General features: G+C 48.4%; 1 protein-coding gene and 1 long non-coding RNA gene across 2 annotated transcripts in view; one reads left to right on the forward strand and one right to left on the reverse strand.

Moving 5' to 3' along the window:
• Positions 1-1621: 1621 nt before the first annotated feature.
• LOC308572789 lies at positions 1622-3082 on the reverse strand. The gene is made up of 2 exons (XR_014001869.1): positions 2702-3082; positions 1622-2049 (listed from the first exon to the last, which is right to left on the reverse strand). It is a non-coding gene; the product is annotated as an uncharacterized lncRNA (long non-coding RNA).
• A 472-nt stretch (positions 3083-3554) lies between these two features.
• Positions 3555-25372, forward strand: part of WHAMM (WASP homolog associated with actin, golgi membranes and microtubules) — a 31440-nt gene continuing 9622 nt past the window's right edge. The window contains exons 1-7 of the mRNA XM_081170015.1: positions 3555-4331; positions 11425-11598; positions 13831-13981; positions 19563-19732; positions 21642-21807; positions 22899-23086; positions 24489-24575. Coding sequence (XP_081026141.1) covers positions 3750-4331; positions 11425-11598; positions 13831-13981; positions 19563-19732; positions 21642-21807; positions 22899-23086; positions 24489-24575 — 1518 coding nt within the window. The 5' untranslated portion in view covers positions 3555-3749. The remainder of the gene's footprint in view (positions 4332-11424; positions 11599-13830; positions 13982-19562; positions 19733-21641; positions 21808-22898; positions 23087-24488; positions 24576-25372) is intronic.

Genomic DNA, 25372 nt, shown 5'->3' on the forward strand with positions numbered 1-25372 from the left:
CGGTCACAGAATGTCGGCCGGTTGTTTGTGGAGGGACGGAGCCGGCAGAAAGGAAACTGAGGCAGAGGGGAAAGGCTGTGTAGGAAGGCGTGGCTGGCTGGTGCAGTGAACAGGAACACTGCAACATTTTGTTGTAGGCCTCATGGGTAGTGCTATCAATTAGACTGGAAGACAATTTTATCAGAAGTAGATCAGAGGACAAGGTATAAATGGCCAAAACAGATCCAACGGTAGTTGTGTTAAATTATTTAAAAGGATATGTGGACAAGGAGGGCATCGAAATTGTTACCAACCTATTCATAGCGGCAATAATATCCATATTATCTTATGGTGGTCATTATGACTGATTCTTTAGAATCTGTTGCCTTTACAGCAAAAATAAGTTATTATACACACCTGAGAAGGGAAGCAGGCACAGAATAAATATAGACTTTGGGCTGCATTCCTGTACACACACAGTAAGCTCTGTTGAATTCAAAGAAACATCCTGTTGAATAACAAATACATAGGACCGCACTGACGAGGGTCGATGTTTGTCTTACACTGGAAGAACAAATACAGTGGTGCCTTGCAAGACGAAAAGAATCCATTCTGTGATTCTCTTCGTCTAGCGGTTTTTTTGTCTTGCGAAGCAAGCCCATTGACGGATTTAGCGGCTTTTAGCGGCTTATCTGCTGATCGGATCAGCTGATAAGCGGCTTAGCAGCTTAGAAAAAGGAAGGGGGGAGGGAAAAAAACCAGCAGGAACTCACAAGACGTTGTTGTCTTGCGAAGCAAGCCCATAGGAAATTCGTTTTGCGAAGCACCTCCAAAACGGAAAACTCTTTCGTCTAGCGAGTTTTCCGTCTTGCGAAGCATTCGTCTTGCGGGGCACCACTGTATTGTTAGTGAAATAATTGGAACGTTATAGTAATGCATATGCAGAGTTTTTATGTGGAAAGATCCTTGCAAAAAAAATTGTACTTGAATTCATTTTAAAGGATAAAACCGTGTTTAGTAGTCTTAAAATAAAACAAGTTATCTGCTACTGAATCCTATCTGTTATGAACCTATGTCAGTGGTGGCCAAACCTGGCCCTCCAGCTGTTTTGGGACTACAGCTCCCATCATCCCTAGCTAACAGGACCAGTGGTCAGGGATGATGGGAATTGTAGTCCCAAAACATCTGGAGGGCTGAGTTTGGCCATCACTGACCTACCTAAACAAGACCTAGGCAGAGCTATCCTTAACCTGGATCGCTGCAATTAGAGGAGTTAAGGAAGCAGGTGAGTCATCCACCAGGAAGCACCAGCCAATGGAGGGCATCAGTGTGGTGCTGAAACTATGGGCAGGTGGAATTGACTGCAGGTGGTATCCCTGCTGAGGGCAGCAATCATGGGCTCTGAATGACTGGGCCAGGCCAGAGCAGTGGCCGACAGATTGCCCCAGGGAAGGATCCATTGGGCTGGGAAGGTTGGAAGAGTGAAAGGAAGAGGATCCTGGGGAAGGGGAAAGTGGAGGGTGAGGTCTACAGAAGTGCTAGGTTTCCTGCTCAGTCTAGGGGTGCATCTACACACAGGGAAAAACCAGCTATTAATGAGTCAGAAATTAAATCATTATAACAAAAGAAGAAAAACACTATGTAAAAATTGCATAGAAAATTATTTTGCTCTCCAGTGCCATCTGGTGTTGCATGTTCATAATGCATTCAAAACATTTTATTATTATTAATGTAGATAATGTACGCTTAGAACCACTGGCTGTTTTGATTTGTGCCTCCCCCTTTCTCTTACAACTGTGTTCCTGTGTGTATGTGTGTTGTGGTTAGATCAACATCTTTGCTCACGTCGCCATGTGTAGCAACTGCTGTGTACAGCATCTTCAGCTGCCTGGAGGCTGCACTCAATAAAAGGAGAACCAAAACAATTTGTAGATCCCACAGTTCAAATGGCGTCAGAGTTCCTAGTGCAGGTCTCCATCAGAGCAGGCACTCTCTCCAGTGCTGCAGTCCCCAGCAACCCCTGGTGGTACAGCAGGAACCCGGACAAATCTGGGGCGCTTGAAAAGAGACCTGTTATGTACTGAGTTGAATAGGATCCAAAATGCCTCCGTCTGATTGGTCCTAGAACAATAGGATTCAAAATGCAGCAGTCTGATTGGTCCTAGAACAATGCAGCAGTATGATTGGTCTGCAGGAGCCACCCAATCCAGCTCCAGATGGAAGTGAATCCACAACCTGATTGGCCTACAGGAGAATTCCGGAATTAGCAAATCATGTGGGGCCCATTGTGTAAATAATGTACCGTGGTGCCCCGCAAGACGAATGCCTCGCAAGACGGAAAACTCGCTAGACGAAAGAGTGTTCCGTTTTGGAGGTGCTTCGCAAAACGAATCTCCTATGGGCTTGCTTCGCAAGACGAAAATGTCTTGCGAGTTCCTGCAGGTTTTTTTCCCTCCCCCCCTTTTTCTAAGCCGCTAAGCCGCTTATCCGCTAAGCCGCTAAAAGCCGCTAATAGCGCTAATAGCGCTAATCCTTCAATGGGCTTGCTTCGCAAGACAAAAAAACCGCTAGACGAAGAGACTCACAGAACGGATTCTTTTCGTCTTGCGAAGCACCACTGTATATAAAGCAGATGCTTTGGGGAAACTTTCATTCCTCCTCACCACTATGAGCTAAATAAAGAGCATGAAATCCACTCCCAACTCTGAGTATATTTCAAGACCCGAAGCAAAACATTCCGGCTTTTTCCCAAACTCCTGCGGATCTTTACCCCTGCCTCCTCCTGGAAATGAGGGAATCTCCACACTTCCCTTTGTCGCGTGATTTCTAAGCACACGCCCAAAATGTTATTCTGTCCCCCTGAGTTTTGTTGAATTGGAAAGCTTTAAAGTCGAGGTGCATCATCTAATGTTTATTGGATGGATTTTCCCCCTAAATTGATTTTTGAATTCTGAATTTATTGCCATTCACGTTTTATACTGTATTTTATGCTGTTTTTTGTTGCATCAATTAAGTGTTTTAAATTTGTTGTTAGCCACCCTGAGCCCGGTTTTCTGAACCGGGAAGGGCGGGGTATAAATAAAAAAATATTATTTTTATTTATTATAATTTGTATTCAGTGGCAAAGAGCGGTTTTTCGCGGAGAACAAAAAGAGCGTTCAAACACAGAGCTTTAAAGCGCAGACGTGCCTGGGAATCTCTGAGTGTGGATAATCCCCAACGTCGATTCAGAGGTAAACAGTGTGTTTTCCCGAAACGGAGTGTTTTCCGGGGAAAGCGGCAGAACGAAACAAAAACCTCTCTGGCGCGGGAAAAGCGGAAGGGTGGGTGACCTTTGAGCCACCTCGGGACCCTTGGCAGCTGCTTCTAATGCGGGCAACGGATGCTTACAACTTCCAGATTAGGAGGGGAGCCCACTTCCCACGGTGCAAAAAAGTCCCTCCCTTCTTTTTAAAGGAGCGTGTTTGCTTTTATGAAGTCCACTTCCTGGGACCCAAAAAAGGGGTGGGGAAGACGCTAAGACTCCTCCCACTTGAAAGCCAAGCAGCCAACCAGAAGCGGGGACGCCGCTCGCGACGTCACAGAAAGAGCCACAACAAGTCCTCCCGGGCCGCTTTGCTACTTTCACTAAAAGGAGGGGAAAAGAAAGTTTATCGGGGTTCTAGAACGTTGGCGGAAAAGAGAAAGCCTTTGAAGTTCAAAGGGGCGCCGCCGCCGCTGGAAAGGAAGCGGCTGCGAGGCTGCGGGCGCCCGGCTTCCTCTCTGCCCCCATGGACGAAGCAGAGGAGCAGCCGCAGCCGGACAGCCTGGACGGCTGGGTGGCCATCAAGGAGGACGCCTTCGGGCAGCCCGAGCCGCCGCAGAAGCTGCGCTTCCTGGTGGCCTGGAACGGCATCGAGAGCAAGTTCGCGGTGACCTGCCACAACCGGACCTTGCAGGAGCAGGCGGCCGAGGCCGGAGGCGGCGGCGTTGGCGGCCCGCAGCAGATGAGCTGGGCCGGCCTCTTCTCCCCGCAGGCCCTGCAGGGCGTCCACCGCCAGCTGTCGGCCTTGGCCCCGCAGCTGGAGCCCTGCCTGCCCGCGCTGCCCGCGGCGCTGTCCGGCCAGAGCGGCCTGTGGGCGCTGCTCTTCCCCGGCTGCCCGGTGCTGGCCGAGGCCGAGCTGGAGGCGCTGTGCCGCCGCCTGGAGAGGTACCTGGGCTGGGCCTTGGAGGCGTGCGGCCGCAAGGCGCTGCTCGACTCGCTCTTCGCCCACGACCAGGACGAGGAGGACGAGTACTTCGAGAACTTGCAGGAGTTCCGCAGGAAAGCGCTCAAGGGGCGGCTCAGCGGCGCCAAGGAGGCCTTGCGGAGGGTACGGGGCGCCGTCGGGGGGCGTGAGGGGGCGTGGGGGGGGAGGAAGGGTGCCTGGAGGGCGCTGGCAGGTAAACCCCTGAAGGGGCAGGGAAGGAGTGGGCTCAGATTCCCTAAGGAGAGGCCGTGCGGCGCAGTGGTTAGCGCGTCGGACGAGGACCAGGGGTAATCCAGGTTCGAATACAGTGGTACCTCGGGTTACAGACGCTTCAGGTTACAGACCCTGCTAACCCAGAAATAGTACCTCGGGTTAAGAATTTGGCTACAGGATGAGAACAGAAATCGCGCAGCAGCAGGAGGCCCCGTTAGCTAAAGTGGTAAGGAGCCCCCTACCCATTACGTCCAGTCGTGACCGACTCTGGGGTTGCACGCTCATCTTGCTTTATTGGTCGAGGGAGCCGGCGTACAGCTTCCGGGTCATGTGGCCAGCATGACTAAGCCGCTTCTGGCGAACCAGAGCAGCGCACGGAAATGCCGTTTACCTTCCCGCCAGAGCGGTACCTATTTATCTATTTGCACTTTGACGTGCTTTCAAACTGCTAGGTTGGCAGGAGCAGAGACCGAACAACGGGAGCTCACCCTGTCGCAGGGATTCGAACCGCCGACCTTCTGATCGGCAAGCCCTAAGCTCAGTGGTTTAACCCACAGTGCCACCCGTGTCCCTTGCAACTAAAGTGGTACCTCAGGTTAAGAACAGTTTCAGGTTAAGAAAGGAGCGAATTAAGTACTTAACCCGAGGTATCACTGTATTAAAATACCGTAATACATCAAACATTAAAAGCTTCCCTGAACAGGGCTGCCTTCAGATGTCTCCTGAAAGTCTGGTAGTTGTTGTTCTCTTTGACATCTGGTGGGAGGGCTTTCCACAGGGCAGGCGCCACTACCGAGAAGGCCCTCTGCCTGGTTCCCTGTAATTTGGCTTCTCGCAATGAGGGGCCCGCCAGAAGGCCCTCGGTGCTGGACCTCAGCGTCCGGGCAGAACGATGGGGGTGGAGACGCTCCTTCAGGTGTACTGGGCCGAGGCCGTTTAAGGCTTTAAAGGTCAGCACCAACACTTTGAATTGTGCTCGGAAACTTACTTGGGAGCCAGTGTAGGTCTTTCAAGACGGTGTTATATGGTCTCGGCGGCCGCCCCCAGTCACCAGTCTAGCAAATTAAGTTCTTAACCCGAGGTACCACTGTACCCCACTTGGCATGAAACTCGTTTGGAGGGGGAACCTTTCTCCAAGCCACCTGCCTCGGGCCTCCCCTACCTCGCCGGGCTGTTGTGGCAGGGGAGATCAAATCATCTGTATATGCCCCCTTGAGTTTCTTGCAGAAAAAAGGTGTGGATATAAATGCAAGAAATAAGCAAATAATCCAGGCTTTTGTAAGTTTCGGGTTCCCCACATGTCGTTGGACCACTGCTCCCATCAGCTCCACACAGCATTTTGGCCCAGTGGGTGGGAACTGTAGTTGCAACAACGCCTGGGAACGTTAGTTCGGGCAAGGCTGCTCTGATATGTGTGCGTCTTCATTTCTTACATTTGTAGACCACTTACCGGCTGCACAAAGTCCATTGTTCGAAAAATAAGACTTTAGAGTCACCTTGCCCCCAAATGGCAACTAGACATTCCATCATTGGCGACTGCAACCTTGGTTTAAGGAGCCGTTTGGCGCGGAGCTTTGATATCTGAGTTTCTAACGCTGATTCTTGCCTGGAACCCTGGAGAGTCGCTACCAGTCAGTGTAGACACTATTGAGGTTAATGGGCTGATTTGGCATAAGGAAGAGTGCCCTGAATTTTTGAGCTCTGTGCAGTGGACACACAGCAGTGAGCTGGAGCCATTTAATTCCACCCCAGTTTTCCAAGCCCCATGGGAACCCGAGGCCGAGGAGCCGCAGATTTTGTGAAGGTTGACGCTCAGCCAAATCAAGCCTTTCTTGTCCTGTCATGTAAGGTGCTGCGTGCAACTCTCCAAAATCCAAACACCCCCCCGGCCCACCAGCTGTGTGTTGGATGGAGATGCTGTTTGGATGACAAATCAGCTGTCAAAATCCTCACAAGTCTTCTGCATACTTAGGCTTAAGTGTGGGGGAGAGTCCTGTGTTTATAGGAGCAGGCAGTGTTGCACCGGATAGGGTATCTGATTGCAGTCATTAAACGAACTGGAAATTCCCCTTGACCTGCAAAAAACGCCTTCTCAGAAATCTGAGCGACTTGGTCTTTTATAACAGCTGCCCCGGGTTTCCAGATCACTATAAAGCAGAGGATCCCTGGATTTAAAGCGTATTTATCTTTTTTTATCCCACCCATCCTCTAAGCATAGGGGGGTGATGTACCCAGTACTTTCTATGCTCTGCACAGTTGGGAGGCAGCGATTCTTCTGAATGTCAGTTGCTGAAATCCCCCAGGACAAGAGACTGCTCTTCTGCTCAGGCGCAGCTTGAGGGTTTCCCACACGCATTTGGATGGTCGCCGTGAGAACAGGATGCAGCCCTAGATGGGGCATTGGCCAGATCCAGGAGGCTGTGCTGATAATAATAATAATAAATTTTATTTATATCCCACCCTCCCCAGCTGAAGCCGGGCTCAGAGCAGCTAACAACAGTAAAATAATACAACATTCTAAAATCATTTCATTAAAATTAATTTAACTCAAATTGATGGCAACCATTGGGCTAGAGTTCTGTGAGGATTGCCAAAGGAGGGGGTCAGGCTGTGCCCTGACCAAAGGCCTGGTGGAACAGCTCTGTCTTGCAGGCCTTGCGGAAAGATGTCAAGTCCCGCAGGGCCCTAGTCTCTTCTGACAGAGCGTTCCACCAGATTGGAGCCACAGCCAAAAAAGCCCTGGCTCTGGTTGAGGCCAGCCTAACCTCTCTGTGGCCTGGGACCTTCAGGATGTTTTTGTTTGAAGACCGTAAGGTCCTCTGTGGGACATACCAGGAGAGGCGGTCCTGTAGGTACGAGGGTCCTAGGCCGTATAGGGCTTTAAAGGTAAACCAGCACCTTAGACATGATGCTCCACCGGGAGCCAGTGCAGCTGATATAGCACCGGGTGAATGTGATCCCATGACGAGGACCCCGTAAGGAATCTCGCTGCGGCATTCTGCACCCGCTGGAGTTTCTGGGTCAGTCTCAAGGGCAGCCCCACATAGAGTGAGTTACAATAATCAAGTCTGGAGGTGACCGTCGCGTGGATCACAGTGGCTAGGTCAGGGCGAGAGAGGTAAGGAGCTAACTGCTTAGCTTGGTGGAGATGGAAAAATGCCGCCTTTGTTGTAGCTGCAATTTGCGCCTCCAATCTCCTTGCCCCTCCCCTTTTTGAAAATATATACAGTCATACCTTGGAAGTTGAACGGAATCCGTTCCGGAAGTCCATTCGACTTCCAAAATGCTCAGAAACCAAAGCATAGCTTCTGACTGGCTCCTGCAGCCAATCGGAAGCCCTGTTAGACGTTTGGGTTCCAAAGAACGTTTGCAAACCAGAACACTCACTTTCAGCTTTGCGGCGTTAAGGAGCCAAAACGTCCGAGTACTGAGGCGTTCAGGATCCAAGATACGACAGTGCTGTTCCACTAGGAGGCTTTCAAAGTATTTTCTATTTTTTTTAAAAGGAAAACAATCTACATTAAAACAGTTTATCCTCCCAACAAACTTGTGAGGTAGCTTAGTGAGTGAAGCTGGGGATCACTGCAGAAGATCTTGCATCTAAACAATGGCAGTAACAAGGCCGAAACAAAATAAATAAAATAAAATAAAATAATGCCTTCCAGTAGCACCTTAGAGACCAACTAAGTTAGTTATTGGTATGAGCTTTTGTGTGCATGCATCCATCCAGCATCTTAATTTTCTGCCTTCTGTAAGGCCTAAATCAGCCACCCTCTCAATCTGCTGCCGACTAGGCCTCATTTCCACCATGATCAGGGCTGATGTACACATTCAGCCGAATCCTGTGACCTGGTTTTTGAGACTTCCGAGTTGCAAGGGGAGGGCTGTATACTGCAGGCCCTTTGGCCCTCTGGAAATTACTGAACAACGACGCCCATCATCCCTGGTCATTGGTCTTGCTTGCTGGGGCTGCTGGGAGCTGTAGTTCAGTGGCCAAAGGCTCCCCTCACCTGCCATGTTGCCTCAGGATCTTCCTGCCTGTGGAAAGCTAGCATGTCAGGAACACCCTTGTAAGCTCACCTTCTCCCAGAGGTGCCAGTTTGCTATCTGCGGAGATAGTAATTTTTAAAATTAACTTGGAGGAACATTTGGACATACCCCCGGCTTCGCTGTACAGTGGTACCTCGGGTTAAGTACTTAATTCATTCCGGAGGTCCGTACTTACCCTGAAACTGTTCTTAACCTGAAGCACCACTTTAGCTAATGGAGCCTCCTGCTGCTCCCGCACCGACGGAGCACAATTTCTGTTCTCATCCTGAAGCAAAGTTCTTAACCTGAAGCACTATTTCAGGGTTAGTGGAGTCTGTAACCTGAAGCGTATGTAACCTGAAGCATATGTAACCCGAGGTACCACTGTACAATGGCAACGACCTCTGGGAACATGGGACTCTGTGATTTGTGTGTTTGGCTGGCACAGCTCTTGGGAGAGAGTGTGCGATGTGTCGGCAGCAATTCACAAATAACTCAAAACAGAGAGGTGTCGTCAGATGCTAAGGGGGAAAGGCAAATTCTCTGGCTCTTGACTCGCCTCTGTGGGTGTGGGATATGGCTCACATGGGTCTCAGCTGAGATGAGCTCTTGGATTCTGGAACACTTTTGGTGTGTTTTCCAAGAGGTTCAATCTACCACCCTGCTGTGCAGCCTTTATTCCCGTGAGTGGCTCCCTGTTCGTAAGAAAATTAAACTTATTTCATTGATGGCATAGTCAGCATTATACATCTATTAGGACCACCAAATGTAATGATTTAGCTGCTGCTGTGTTCCATTCTACTGTGATATAAAGCAATTAACACCCTGAGGTGTATCTCATAGAATTGTAGAGTTGCTAGGGACTCCCGCAGGCTCATCTAGTCCAACCCCCCACAATGCAGGGATCTCCCCCATCCAATTTGAAACCATACTGAGCACTGCTTAGCTTTGCTAATGTGCTAGCAGTTTTATTGCTGCGCTGCTACCAATAGCAACACTTCGCCCCTACTTAACTTGAATTGCTTTAGCATTTTCCATTGCTCTGCAACCTTGACTTTCCTCCTGTACAGTCGTACCTTGGAAGTCGAACGGAATCCGTTCCTGAAGTCCGTTTGACTTCCAAAAAGTTCGGAAACCAAAGCACAGCTTCTGATTGGCTGCAGGAAGGTCCTGCAGCCAATCGGAAGCTGCGGAAGCGCTGTCGGACGTTCGGCTTCCAAAACCGGAACGCTCATTTCCGGGTTTTGACCATCCGTGAGCCAAGACATTTGAGATCCAAGGTACAACTGTACAGTGGTGCCTCGCAAGACGAAATTAATTCGTTCCGCGAGTTTTGTCGTCTTGCGATTTTTTTCGTCTTGCGAAGCACGGTGTCGGGAAAGTTTTGGAAAAGCTTCAAAAATACCAAAGTCTTTAAAAACCTCAAAAAAGGCTACCACACCGCGTTCTATGAGTTGCTCCTCGAAGTCAAGTCGCAACTGTATTAACGGTGTTAAGAAAAAGGAAACAAACTTGCAAGACGTTTCCGTCTTGTGAAGCAAGCCCATAGGGAAAATCGTCTTGCGAAGCAGTTAAAAAAACCCTTTCGTCTAGCGTGTTTTTTGTCTTGCGAGGCATTCGTCTTGCGAGGTACCACTGTATTGGTACAGTGGACGCTCGGGTTGCGAACGTGACCCATGGGGGAGGCACGTTTGCAACCCACAGTGCCACGTCTGCACATGCGCAGGTTGTGGTTCAGCGCTCATGCGCAAAGTGCGATTTTGTGCTTCTGCGCATGCACAACCGCTGAAACCCGGAAGTAACCCGTTCCGGTACTTCCAGGTTTCGGCACAGCCTGAAGCGTCTGTAACCCAAGGTATGACTGTAGTTGCAAATCATATGGATAAAGGACCCCTGACCATTAGGTCCAGTCATGACCAACTCTGGGGTTGCGGCGCTCATCTCGCTTTATTGGCCGAGGGAGCCGGCATACAGCTTCCAGGTCATGTGGCCAGCATGACTAAGCCGCTTCTGGCGAACCAGAGCAGCACACGAAAATGCCATTTACCTTCCCGCTGAAGCGGTACCTATTTATCTACTTGCACTTTGACGTGCTTTCGAACTGCTAGGTGGGCAGGAGCAGGGACCGAGCAACGGGAGCTCACCCCGTCACGGGGATTCGAACCGCCGACCTTCTGATCGGCAAGTCCTAGGCTCTGTGGTTTAACCCACAGCGCCACCCGCGTCCCTAATCATATGGATACAAACTGTCAATTAAAAACTTGCTAGATCAAGACCAAGGTTTTCCCAGTCCAGCGTTTGTTTTCTTAGATTGATTGGGGAGGGGTCTTAAAAGAAGGAGGACTCCCCTGAAAACTCCCTAGGGTGGACTGAGTATGCTTAGGGGGTGCCGAACCCTCACTGGCTGTTGTGAGGTGTGGGGGAGAAAGTCGGAAGAGGAAATGGAGTGACAGAATTCGAACCTTTGTTGCGGGTTCGCATTTGCCCAATCCTAGTTGCAGAACCAGTGTGGGGAATCCTTGGCCCTCCAGTTGTTGCTGAAGTACAACTCCCTTATTCTCCGGCCATTGCCGTGATTGCTAAGGCAAGAGGGAGTTGTAGTTCAGCAACATTCCTCACTCCTGTTTAGAGCCATTTAAGTTCGCGGCTGTGACTATGTCTTGTGGCGGGCAGTTCCGCAGGTTCTGGAGGTGCCCTGATAGGTGCAGCACTGTTATTGTTATTATTTATTAAATTTGTACACGGCTGTATACCTGCTGCTCTCAGGGCAGTCCACAGGATAAAATCACAATACATAAACACAACAGGTGCATTTGTCTTGCGAGGTTTGTGCGGCGCCTCCGTAGGACCCACATCTACGTAAATTTGCGGCACTCTTAAACGCCTCCTGTCCACCCACCACCTCCCTGGATGTCTCAATTGTTTGCAAAGAGTACGATTCCATTGCTAATTTTGGAGTCTCTTGCCCCCGTAGGTTCTCTACCAGCACAAAGATGCTGACAAGCTGGTCGCTTTGATGGAGCTCTACAAGGAGGAAGATCATGCTTATTGGGAGCTGGTTACCGTGGCGACCGAATTCTATCAATATTTGCTGCAGCCGTTTAGGGATATGCGTGAGCTGGCCACTTTATACAGACTGGAGATCCTGGTAGGTTTCTCTTTCCGGTGTTTCGAAGTCTCTATAAAATAAGATCCTGTGTGATGAATGGCTTTCTCCCCGTGGAGTCAGAATGATGGGATCTGTTGGCACCAAACTGCTGTTTCGTTTTGTAGGTGTCGTTGGCACAACTGTAGTACATTGCAATGGATTTATTTTGAAACATCCAGGCATAGTTTTGCTTTATGTATCACAGTATTTTAATATTCTTTTGGAAGCTGCCCAGAGTGGCTGGGGAAACCCAGCCAGATGGGCGGGGTATAAATAATAAATTATTTATTTATTTATTTATTTATTTATTTATTTATTGTTCCGCAGGGCTCTTCCCTAATGTTACTGCATTATTGCAGTAGGCACTCTTGTGCTGCAGTGCAACCAAAGCAGGACAAAAACCAGGCAAACTTAGAATAATAGAGGTGGAAGGGACCCTGAGGATCATCTAGTCCAGCCCCCTGCAAGGCAGGAATATGCAGATGTCACTAATAATAATAATAAAAATAAATTTTATTTATACCCCGCCCTCCCCAGCCAAGACCGGGCTCAGGGCAGTTAACACCAGGTATAAAAACAATTGATTAAAATACAACTTAAAAAAAAGATTAAAATACAACATTAAAATACAACATACAAAAAATGAAACATAAAAAATGCAGCCTCATTTCAGTAGAAACTCAAATCAAAAACTTTTGGGGGATGAAAACCAAAGGCCAACTATCCAGACTGGTCCTGTGTGGGCCAGAAAAAAGCCAGGGAAGTCCCCAAATAGGAGTTCCATCACAGAAGGAAAAAGGAAACAGGGGGAGGGGATCTAGCTGATTCCAAGCCAAAGGCCAGGCAGAATAACTCTGTCTTACAGGCCCTGCAGAAAGAAATCAGATCCTGCAGGGCCCTGGTCTCATGAGACAGAGTGTTCCACCAGTCCGGAGCCAGTGTTGAAAAGGCCCTAGCTCTGGTTGAGGTTAATCTGACTTCCTTAGGGCCCGGGACCTCTAGGGTGTTGCTGTTATGGGGATCACACCTGCAACCTTGGTGTTATCAGCATCTAACCCAATGTTTCCCAACCTTTTCCCACCCATGGGCCCCCCTCCAAGGGGGGAAAGGGGGCAGCTGCCCCCCTCAAGAAGTAAAAATCAATTCAAATTAATACAGATTTGAGGTTCTGCTCCCTCTAACAAAAGCTGTCCTACCAGTAGAAAGGTAGCTATTTAAATTTTTTATTTGTAAATAGAACATATTTCTTATCATTTTTATAATTTATACTCTTATCTAGATTTCAAAGAGAAATTTTACCAAAATATTGGAAAAAACATATAATTTATTGCTAGAATGGGAAACTAAAGATGAAGAGGTCAGATGTGTAATGATCAAATGGGCACAGGACTTAGGACATAATATACAAATGGAAGACTGGGAAAAACTATGGAAAGTGGATTTAAAATTTACTGATTGCATAATTCTGAAAGAGAATTATATGAAAATGATGTATTGGTGGTGCATGACTCCTGTTAAACTTGCAAAAATGTATAGAATAAGTTCCAATAAGTGCTGGAAGTGTAAAGAGAAAGAAGGTACGTTTTATCATATGTAGTGGAATTGTAATAAAAAACTATTGAGAAATGATATATAATTAACTGAAGAAGATGTTTAAAAATTTTTTATTAAAAAACCAGAAGCTTTTTTGTTAGGCATTATAGGACAGGAGGGACTTGGGTGGCGGTGTGGGTTAAACCACAGAGCCTAGGACTTGCCGATCAGAAGGTCGGCGGTTCGAATCCCCGCGACGGGGTGAGCTCCCGTTGCTCGGTCCCTGCTCCTGCCCACCTAGCAGTTCGAAAGCACGTCAAAGTGCAAGTAGATAAATAGGTACAGCTCCAGCGGGAAGGTAAACGGCGTTTCTGTGCTCTGCTCTGGTTTGCCAGAAGCGGCTTAGTCATGCTGGCCACATGACCTAGAAGCTGTACACCGGCTCCCTCGGCCAATAAAGCGAGATGAGCGCCGCAACCCCAGAGTTGGTCACGACTGGACCTAATGGTCAGGGGTCCCTTTACCTTACCTTTATAGGACAGGAATTGCCAAAAGAGTGGAAGAAGTTATTCACGTATGCTACAACGGCGGCTAGGATTCTACTAGCTCAAAAATGGAACTCTTGATACAGACAGAACACCTTTGGCCTCTTGTGAATGCCCGTTTTGACTCTAAAAATATACTCCTTTTCTTTTTAAGAAATCCTTGCAAGCTGACAGGCTGGGTCCTAAAAGGATTGAGGCCCTGAAGAAGGAGGCGGAGGAGTGGACAGATCAGGCTGAAGAAGCTGTCTGCTCCATCCAAGACATCACGGTTGGTTACTTCAAGGAGACAGTGATGGCCCTGGCAGGTGAGCAGAGAGGCAGGCAGAAGCAACCTTCCCTTTCTTTTAAAATTATTCTCCATTTTTGCGTTTTACAATGTTTCAGCAATAAAAATTACAGTGGTACCTCAGGTTACATATGCTTCAGGTTACAGACTACGCTAACCCAGAAATAGTGCTTCAGGTTAAGAACTTTGCTTCAGGATAAGAACAGAAATTGTGCTCCGGTGGCGCGGCGGCAGCAGGAGGCCCCATTAGCTAACGTGGTTAAGAACAGTTTCAGGTTAAGAATGGACCTCCAGAACGAATTACGTACCGTATTTTTCGCCCTATAGGACGTACTTTTTCCCCTCCAAAAATGAAGGGGAAATTTCTGTGCGTCCTATGGAGTGAATGCACCAACCCCTCTCGCTCTTCAGGTTTCAGGCAGCTCTCCGCAAGCCTTCTGAGCCCGGCGGGAGTTCCCACCGTGCTCTGAATGCTTGCGGATAGCCTGATTTGGGGGTGGGGTCGGAGGAAGCTTGGGGTTCCCCCGCCCCAGCCCCGCAGCTAAAAACGAAGCCGAGCGCAACCTCTCCCGGCTGGAGAGGTTGCGCATGGCTAAAGAGGAATCCAAGACAGCCAGCGGGATGGATCCCGCTCGCTGTCTTGGCTTCTTTGCTCTTTGGGGCTGGGGGGGGGGATATATATATATATTTCTTTATCCCCCCCCCAAAAAACTAGGTGCGCCCTATGGTCCAGTGCGCCCTATGGAGCGAAAAATACGGTACTTAACCTGGGGTACCACTGTAAGTTTAAACCAGTAGCATCTCTAAAATCCTGCTCTCCCCCCCCCCCAGTGACACATAATTCCTATTATTCAAAAGGTGAATTCCTATTCACATGGAAGAAGCCTATAAGGCCATTCACTGTTAATAAAATCCTCCTCAAATTGCCCCCCTTAGAAATCAAATTGTCCCCTGTGGGGATCACGGGTCTAAACAAATTCCACCTGCATTTTCTGCGACTTCCCTCCCTCTGCGGTTTCTTATTTTATTCCGTATTCTTGCTGCATAACCAATTCAAACCTATTTACAAATCTACCCTTTTTACTTCCTCTAAGTTATTTCTCACCACTCGTGTTTATGTCAACCCTTCTAATGTTTTTAATTGTTTACAATTTGTCTTTACATATACAACAAATGTTCCCTCGTATTTACGGGACCGCCTCTCCTGGTATGCCCCGCAGAGGACCTTAAGGTCCATGAATAATCATAGTTTAGAGGTTCCAGGCCCTAAGGAAGTCAGATTATCCTCTACCAGGTCCAGGGCCTTCTCAGTGATGGCTCCGACCTGGTGGAATGCTCTGTCCCATGAGACCAGGGCCCTGCAGGATTTAACTTCCTTCCGCAGGGCCTGTAAGACAGAGCTATTCTGCCTGGCTTTCAATTTGAACCTAGCCTGATCTTTTATTCCCCTTCCTTCCCTCCCCCTCCCCTTTTTATGAAGATTACCCGCTTGGATCCCACAGCTAATTCTCCCCTGGTCTCCTCGCTGGCCCAAATAGGACTAACTTAGCCAGCTAGCCCTGGTGATCATCTAATGTTTACTGGATGGATTTCCCCCCTAAATTGATTTTTGAATTCTAAATTTATTTTTATTCACGTTTTATACTGTATTCTATGCTGTTTTTTGTTGCATCAATTAAGTGTTTTAAATTTGTTGCTAGCTGCCCTGAGCCCGGTTTTCTGAACTGGGAAGGGCAGGGTATAAATAAAATTTTATTATTATTATTCTGTTTAAAAACCCTCTCTCATCTTGATATTCTTCCGGTAACTTTCACCCCATCTCTGCGTAGTCCATCAATTTTAGTTGCCGCTCCTCTTTTGTTGGAACTGCTTCTTCTTTCCATCTTTGGGCGTATATCATTTGGGCAGCTGTGGTAGCGTACATAAATAGTTTCCCCCCTGATCTTTGGTTACCTCTTATCCCATTCTACCTAAAAGAAAAGCTTCTGGCCTTTTAACAAAGGTTATTTTTGACATTTCCCCCCAACTCATTATAAATCATTTCCCAGAAAGCTTTTACTATCTTGCACAACCACCACATATGATAAAAGATACTTTCTTTCTCAGGCATGAGTGAGGCACAATCTTCCAACGAGTTCCCCCGGGCAGGCCATCTTGAGTTTCCCAGTAGATAGGCGGCCATCTTAATTAGAGAGGGAGGGTCTGTGCTGAGTGGGAGATTCCATCAAAATATCTTGGGCCATCCCTGGAGGTGACCTTCAGGGCCTTCTTGGTGGCTGCTCCCAGACTCTGGAACTCCCCTCCCGGACAAACTAGACTGCCTCCCTCTTGGTTGTCCCTGAAGACCTCCTTGTTCCAACAGACTTTAGGGAATTGACGGCTTTGTGCCATGCTATTTATATTGTACCGTATTTTTTGCTGTATAAGACACACTTTTTCCACTTCAAAAATTAAGGGGAAATGTGTGTGCGTCTTATGGAGCGAATGTAGGCTACTTGGCTTCAGTGATAGCAACGCGCAGCCTCCGAAGCGCAGAGGGAGAGCTCCTCCGCGCTCTTTGGCTTCACGTTGCTTTCACAACTCAGTGGATTGAGTAAGATCCGAACCCAGAACCCTTGGCTGTATGAGGTCATAGATAAAAGTTTCACTCGGCTTTAATATGTTCCTACATCTTTGTGTGGGGGACAGAGAAAAGGCTCGAGGCTGTTCTTAGCCTGCATAAACATCTAAAGCACACGACACCCTAAGAATCCTGGGAATTGTAGCCTCTTAAGGGTGCAAGGAACTGTAGCTCTCTGTGAGAGGTAAATTGCAGTTCCCAGGATTCTTTGGGGGGAAGCAGCACACTTTAAATGTATGCTGAAAGCATGGACTTTTATTTTGTTTGGTTTTTTGTTTTGTTTTTTTCAGATGATCTTTATTGAATTTTTAGTTACATACTGTACATACATGTAATGGGAATTGGGGTTGCTTGTGCGTAAACTGCAAACTGCTCCAAGCTAGTCGTATAGCTAAAACTTTCCCTGGTTTGACAGCCCTTGAAACGCGACTGTCTTAGTCACTGGCAGAATCCGTCAGTGGGCGGGACCTAAATTTCTTCCAACATAAAAGTTGTTTGACTCCAAGTCTCCTCCTAGATTCTCTGCGTGGAAGCCTTCTGCGCAGCGTGGGCGTGCCAAGCGGAGGTCCTGTGCTCTCTCTCCGCTGATTTCACTGGAAGAGTCTCTGAGCCTCCCCTCCGCCGTACTCTCAGCTTCCCCTTTCTCCCTGGTGTCCCCTGGATTTCCTTCCCCCGTGGAAGCTCTCTCTCTCTCCTTGCTAGTTCCCTCCCCTGCATCACTGGAGCGTCTTCCCTCTCCTCTTCCTTCTGATGGCAGTTCCCTGACAATACACATACAGTGGTACCCCGCAAGACGAACGCCTCGCAAGACGGAAAACCCGCTAGACGAAAGGGTTTTCCGTTTTGGAGGCGCTTCGCAAAACGAATTTCTCTATGGGCTTGCCTCGCAAGACGACAGCCCATAGGGAAATCTCCGGGACAGCGGGGAAGCGCAGCGCGTCTTCCCCACTGTCCTCGGACCTCCGCCCGCCGCGCGGCATCGGAACGAAGCTCCGATGCCGGGCGACGGGGGGGGGAACGCCTCCTCCCGCCGCGCGGCATCGGAACGAAGCTCCGATGCCGTGCGACGGGGGGGGAACGCCTCCTCCCGCCGCGCGGCATCGGAACGAAGCTCCGATGCCGTGCGGCGGGGGGGAACGCCTCCTCCCGCAGCGCGGCATCGGAACGAAGCTCCGATGCCGGGCGGCGGGGGGGGAACGCCTCCTCCCGCAGCGCGGCATCGGAACGAAGCTCCGATGCCGGGCGGCGGGGGGGAACGCCTCCTCCCGCTGCGCAGCATCGGAACGAAGCTCCGATGCCGGGCGGCAGGGGGGGAACGCCTCCTCCCGCAGCGCGGCATCGGAACGAAGCTCCGATGCCGGGCGGCGGGGGGGGGAACGCCTCCTCCCGCCGCGCGGCATCGGAACGAAGGTCCGATGCTGCCGCGCGGCATCGGATGGCTTTCCTGAAGACTTGGGGTGGGAGGAGGGTTTTCCTTCCCACCGCCAACATTCAGAATGCTGTTCTGAATGTTTGCAGTGGGGAGGAAAAACCCTCCTCCCACGCAAGCCCCGGGAACAGAGGGAAAGCGCTGCGCGCCTTCCCCTCTGTTCCCGTACCTGTCCTGAAGGCTTGCGGTGCGGAGAAAAGCCCTTCTCCGCACCACCAGCCTGGCAAGCGGTTTCCCTAGGAACGCATTAATTGATTTTCAATGCATTCCTATGGGAAACCGTGCTTCGCAAGACGAAAAACTCGCAAGAAGAAAAAACTTGCGGAACCAATTAATTTCGTCTTGCGAGGCACCACTGTACATTATATTTCACATTTGTTCTTGCTCTCCCGAGCTGACTTCCCTCCTTCCTTCTTCTGGCTTTTTTGTGTCCTCTTTGACTTTTCGCATTGTCTTTGTCCATTTTCCACAAGATTGTTCTTCTTCATTTTTTCTATTAAATGTCCGTAAACAAATAATTTTTTCTATATATACAAATTCTTGCTGTCTGTCTATATTCATTTACAAATACTGTTCAGTAATAATCCTAATATACATTTTTAATTCATTTTGATGTTATTATCTAGTAAATTTCTTGTATTTTCCCGTTATGAGATATTATTTTAATTCTACTGGTTTTCCTATTTCACATCATCTTCTCTATATATAACATAAATTTCCCCCCTTCTTTTTGATATGTTTCATCCCCCTGATGTCAAATATTTGCTGTTAATTTGGCTATTTCTCTGTACTCCATAACCTTGTACTGCCATTCTTCTATTGTAGGCAATTTTTGCTGTTTCCATACCTGAGCCAGCAATAACCTCGCCGCTGTTGTTGTGTATAAGAACAGTTTCTGGTCATTCTTGTCAATGTCTTCTCCCACCATTCCCAATAGGAATGGCTCTGGTTTTTTCAAAAACATATACTTAAAAATTTTCTTTAATTCATTATATATATACAGTGGTGCCCCGCAAGACGAACACCTTGCGAGACGAAAAACTCGCAAGACGAAAGGTTTTTTCATTTTCGAGTTGCTTCGCAAGACGAATTTCCCTATGGGCTTGCTTTGCAAAACGAAGCTTGCCCCCGCACCCCGGACCTCTTTTGAAGCAAGGGGTGGCGGGGAGAAGATCCCTTCTCCCCGTTGCCAGCCCCGCAATCTCCGGGGACAAAGGGGAAGGCGGCAACGGGGAGAAGGGATTCTCCCCGCTGCCCCTTCCCTTGCTTTAAAACAGGTCCGGGGACAGAGGGGAAGGCGCGCGGCGCTTCCCGTCTGTCCCCGGACGGTCTCCATAGGAACGCATTGATTGATTTTCAATGCATTCCTATGGGAAACCGTGCTTTGCAAGACAAAAAACTCACAAGAAGAAAAAACTTGTGGAACGAATTAATTTCGTCTTGCGAGGCACCACTGTATATGCCTTCTTTCACCCCCCCACTTCCAAGAATTTTTATTTCCTGTTTTATACATCTTTGACAATTTAATTGGCGTGACCCTCCTCTTGACAGCCATGCAGAAGCAAATGGAGCAAGACCGGAAGCGCTTTGGCCAAGCTGCCTGGGCCACGGCTTCTCCCAGGTTAGAAAACTTGAAGTACCTGTTGGCGAAGGAGACTCTGCAGCACATGAGGGCCAAAGAGCTGTGCCTGAACCACAAGAGAGCGGACATCCGGAAGCAGGTAAGGGCATCACCCCACATTCTCCTCTCATCTTGCTAAAGGAGCCTCCCAGATGCGGGAGTCATGAGATGGAGAGTGAACATTGCAGCTAGGAGACAGCCTTAAAGGAAAAGGGAAAGGGACCCCTGACCATTAGGTCCAGTCGTGGACGACTCTGGGGCTGCGGCGCTCATCTCACTTTATTGGCCGAGGGAGCCAGCGTACAGCTTCCGGGTCATGTGGCCAGCATGACTAAGCCGCTTCTGGCGAACCAGAGCAGTGCACGGAAACGCCGTTTACCTTCCCGCCAGAGTGGTACCTATTTATCTACTTGCACTTTGACGTGCTTTCGAACTGCTAGGTGGGCAGGAGATGGGACCGAGCAACGGGAGCTCACCCCGTGGCGGGGATTTGAACCGCCGACCTTCTGATCGGCAAGTCCTAGGCTCTGTGGTTTAACCCACAGTGCCACCCGCATCCCTAGGAAACAGCCTTAAGGCATCCCTTAAATGCGTTCCTGCAATTGAAATCTGTCAAGGCTAAACAAACCTCATATAGCCTCGGCCCAATAATAATAATAATAATTTATTATTTATACACTGCCCATCTGGCTGGGTTTCCCCAGCCACTGTGGGCGGCTTCCAATAGTATATTTAAATACAATGATTCATCAAATAGTAAAAGCTTCCCTAAACGGGGCTGCCTTCAGATGTCTTCTAAAAGTCAGATAGTTGTTTATTTCCTTCACATCTGAAGGGAGGGCGTTCCACAGGGCAGGCGCCACTACCAAGAAGGCCCTCTACCTGGTTCCCTGTCACTGAAGGAGCACCTCCACCCCCATCGTCCAGCCCAGATACTGAGGTCCAGCTCCGAGGGCCTTCTGGCGGTTCCCTCCCTGCGAGATGAGAGGTTACAGGGAACCAGGCAGAGGGCCTTCTTGGTAGTGGCGCATGCCCTGTGGAATGCCCTCCCTTCAGATGTGAAGGAAATAAACAACTCTCTGACTTTTAGAAGGCATCTGAAGGCAGTCCCGTTTAGGGAAGCTTTTAATGTTTGATGTTTTATCGTGTTTTTAATATTCTGTTGGGAGCTGCCCAGAGTGGCTGAGGAAACCCAGCCAGGTGGGCAGGGTATAAATAATAATTTATTATTATTATTACTAGCCTATGGCAGGCATAGGCAAACTCGGCATCCCAATGTTTTGGGACTACAACTCCCATCATCCCTGACCACTGGTCCTGTTAGCTAGGGATGATGGGAGTTGTAGTCCCAAAACATTGGGAGGGCCGAGTTTGCCTAGGCCTAACCTATGGCAAGTGGCCTTAGCTGAGAAGCTAACAGACAGCTTAAAGGAAGCAGTGGGCAAAAAGGATGGTTTCGTTACTGGTTTGCATTGTTTCATCATGTACGGCAGCAGATCAGGTCACCTGTTCCAGCCACCATTGACAGGCAGAGATTTGTGGAGGGAAAGAGAGTGAATATGTACAGGTTATTCGTATATTTCATTGTTTACAGGTGCCCTGGAAATGTGTGTTTTATTTTTACTTGCGTGTTCTACAACACACACACACACACACACACACACACACACACACACACACACAGTGATACCTCGGGTTACAGACGCTTCAGGTTTCAGGTTACAGACTCCACTAACCCAGAAATATTACCTCAGGTTAAGAACTTTGCTTCAGGATGAGAACAGAAATCATGCGGTGGCAGCAGGAGGCCCCATTAGCTAAAGTGGTACCTCAGATTAAGAACGGACCTCCGGAACGAATAAAGTTCTGAACCCGAGGTACCACTGTGTGTGTGTGTACACACACACGGAAAATGCCCCTCTGATGGGAGGGAAGCACGAAGAGGGGAAACGGCCGAGTGATGTCGTTTTGCTTCTAATAGTTTGTGGGCTTAATGACGCTTCCTGCAGATGGAGACCCTCCAGGAGCAAGAAAATGACATGGCTCGAGTCGAGGAGCTGGAAATAGAATATTATGAAACACAGCTGGAGCTGTACGAGGTGCAGTTTGAGATCCTGAAGAATGAAGAAATGCTGCTTATTACACAGTTGGAGTCTTTAAGGAGGCGGATGAAAGGTAAGCAAGCAAAATGAGCCACACCTGCCAGGGACTGGGCGGCTGTTCCTCTGCTCTCCTGCAGTAGCCGGGGCGGCAGTTTGGAGCCTCCAGTCAGAGAGCAGCAACAGGGGAAAGGATATTGTGTTTTGTGTCCTGCTTGGAGGCTTCCCAGAAGGATCTGGTTGGGTAGTGTGGGGAGCAGAATGATGGACCAATGGCTGACACCTCTGACACTCATCAGTTTTCCCACTCTACACACCGGCCTCCCAAGTTGTCAGCCTCCATAATAATAATAATAATTTTTATTTATAACCCGCCCTCCCCAGCCGAAGCCGGGCTCAGGGCGGCTAACAACAATAAAATAGTACAACATTCTAAAATCATTCCATTCTAAAATTAATTCAAATCAAATTGATGGCAACCATTAGGCTAAAGTTCTGTGAAGATTGCCAAAGGAGGGAGTCAGGCTGTGCCCTGACCAAAGGCCTGGTGGAACAGCTGTGTCTTGCAGGCCCTGCGGAATAAAGCATTGTTTTTACATTGCCACTCCAGGGGCAAGGCCAGAACAGTTAGTCACAGAGAGACAGACACAGCAGGCAGCCTCCTTCTGAGAAGTGGTCATTATGCCATGGTGCTGGATTGAACGAGTTTACCTATGCGCCTTAAGGAGGCTGGAAGAGGGAAAGTATATAGAGCAGGGCATCATGCAGAGATGCAGCGGATAGCCAACTTTTGGGAATTTGGGGGAACTTGAAAAATACTATTTTCTTGAGCTTATTTAATATACGTGTGTGTACAGTCATACCTTGGAAGTCGAACAGCCTAGTTCTTGAACGTTTTGGCTTCCGAATGATCGAAATCCGGAAGTGTTCTGGTTTTTGAATGTTCTTTTGGAAGCCAAACATCCGGCACGGCTTCCGCAGCTTCTGATTGACTGCAGGAGCTTCTTACAGCCAATCGGAAGCCACACTTTGGTTTCCAAACGCTTTGGAAGTCAAACGGACATCTGGAATGGATTCCATTCGACTTCCGAGGTATGACTGTATAGGTATAGATGGATAGGTAGATTTGCATATTTCACATAAGTAAACATTTTCTCCTTCCTTTAGAGATCCAGGATGAAGTAGTTTATTATGACACATGTGAAAACCCTGATGAGTTAGAAGCCACTGAACAAGTCCTGGAAGAAACCCGTGTGCCTTCCTCTGAAATAGCTCAACTGAGGCAGAAGACCCAGCAGTTGGAGACGAAGCGTGGGATTATCTGCTCAAGGAGAGCTTACCTCAGAAACAAAAAGGCAAGTGGCCCAGAAAGTTTCGGGTGCCCTATTATTATTATTTATTAAATTTGCTTATCACCTTATACCCGCAGGTCTCACAGCTGTTCATAGGATAAAATCACAGTATAAAAACACAACATACATAAAAGAAAAAGAAAAAGAACCCAATAACACCCCCCCCCAAAAAAACCCCACACACATTTTAAAGGGGCATTGAATGTCAAGTCAACCAAAGGCCTGGTTGAAAAGGAACGCTTTTGCCTAGCGCCTAAAGGTGTCTAATGAAGGCACCAGGTGAACTTCCCTGGGGAGAGCATTCTACAGACAGGGGGCCACTGCAGAGAAGGCCCCGTTCTCGTGTTGCCACCCTTTGCACCTCTCAAGGAGGAGGCACATGAAGAAGGGCCTCAGAAGATGATCACAGGGTACAGGTGGGTTCATATGGGAAGAGGCGGTCCTTGAGGTATTGTGGTCCTGAGCTGTTTATTTTTATATATATATAAATATTTATTAAGTTTTCACATATTTTAAGAACACATACAATACACACAATACAAAGATATACATACAATAACAAACACACACGTATAATTTCAACTCCTTTTTTTCTTAAACTTACTTCATCGACTTCCCCATACCTCCCCTTTCTGCATTCCAATTCCCAAAATTATTTCAGCAAATCCTTCCCCTTAATTTTATCTGATTTTTCCCTTTTCTTTTCTTTTACTTACTCTTTAACAGCTGTAATCCCTTACTTTATATAACCACAACATTTTAACATTCATTAATTTCGCAAAATTTCTTAAGATAAATTTTAAATTTCTTCCAATCTTCTTCCGCCGTCTCTTTCCCCTGGTCTCGGATTCTGTCAGTCATTTCAGCCAGTCCCATGTAGTCAATCACCTTCATCTGCCACTCTTCCAAGGTGGGTAGATCTTGTGTCTTCCAATACTTTGCTATGAGTATTCTTGCTGCTGTTGTAGCGTACATAAAGAATGTTCTGTCCCTCTTTGACACCAATTGGCCGATAATGCCCAAGAGAAAGGCCTCTGGTTTCTTAGGAAAAGTACATTTAAGTACCTTTTTCATTTCATTATATATCATTTCCCAGAAGGCCTTAATCTTCGGGCACGTGGTCCTGAGCTGTTTAAGGCCTTACTGGTCAAAACCAGCCCTTTGAATTGGGCCTGGAAACTAACTGGTAGCCAGTGCAGTCGGACCAGGATCGGTGTAATATGCTCAAACCGTCTTGTCCCGGTGAGCAACCTGGCCGCTGAATTCTGCACTGTTGACATTGGGGGGGGGGGGAGACACTTGTTCCAATAAACATGATACACACACGTTGCGTTTTAAAATAAAATGGGGACCTCAGCCGGCACTTACAGCTGACCGGCATTCTTCTGCTTGGTTTTTCCATTAGGATCAATGTGAAGAGAGCCGCCACGCCCGGCTGCAGCAGGCTCAAGAGAGCTCACGGCATTTCCAGCAACATCACAGCATCCAGATTGTGAGTAGCAAGGAACTGGGGGAGAAATCTTTAAGGCAGGGGTGGGGAGTGTGTGGCCCCGCAAGCAAATGTGATTGGGTTCCAAGCCTCAGCCAGCATGGCCAGTGGTGAGGTGTGAAGTCGAGCAACATCTGGAGGGCCAGAGGCGCCTTGCTCCTCCTTTATGGAATTACAGTCGTACCCTGGATCCCAAACACCCTGGGAGTCGATCGTTTTGGCTCCTGAACACTGCAAACCTGAAAGTGAGTCTTCTGGTTTGCGAATGTTCTTCAGAACCCAAACATCCAATGGGGGTTCTGTGGCTCCTGATTGGCTGCAGGAACTTCCTTCAGCCAATCAGAAGCCGCGCTTTGGTTTCTGAACTTTTTGCAAGTGGAACGGACTTCCGGAACAGATTCTGTTCGACTTCAAAGGTACTCTGGCTGAGCTGTAGTTAGTGCTTCCATCATGCAGCAATTCACAGGAAGGCAGGGAAAGAAGTAACACTGTGTGTGCTGGGAACTCTAGGCCCTGTGGTTGGGAAGGTACACTTGGAAGCAGAATGGGCGGTGCTTGCTGGTAACTCGGAAACCAGGGACACACTATTGGGGGTTGGACTAGATGACCCTTGGTGTCCCTTCCAACTCTATGATTCTGAGTCCTGTGTACATATCCCTCTGCCCTCGCTGCCCTGAGGATTGCGAAACCAGAATAAAGCATGCAAAATAGTTTTTTAATGGTGGTGGTGGGGAAATGAGATGGATGCAAACTTGCTCAACTTGCATAATCTGTTCGCGACTCAGAATCCTACTTTTGGG

The sequence above is a fragment of the Podarcis bocagei genome, assembly GCF_964188305.1.
Source record: "Podarcis bocagei genome assembly, chromosome: 14".
Classification (NCBI taxonomy): domain Eukaryota; kingdom Metazoa; phylum Chordata; class Lepidosauria; order Squamata; family Lacertidae; genus Podarcis; species Podarcis bocagei.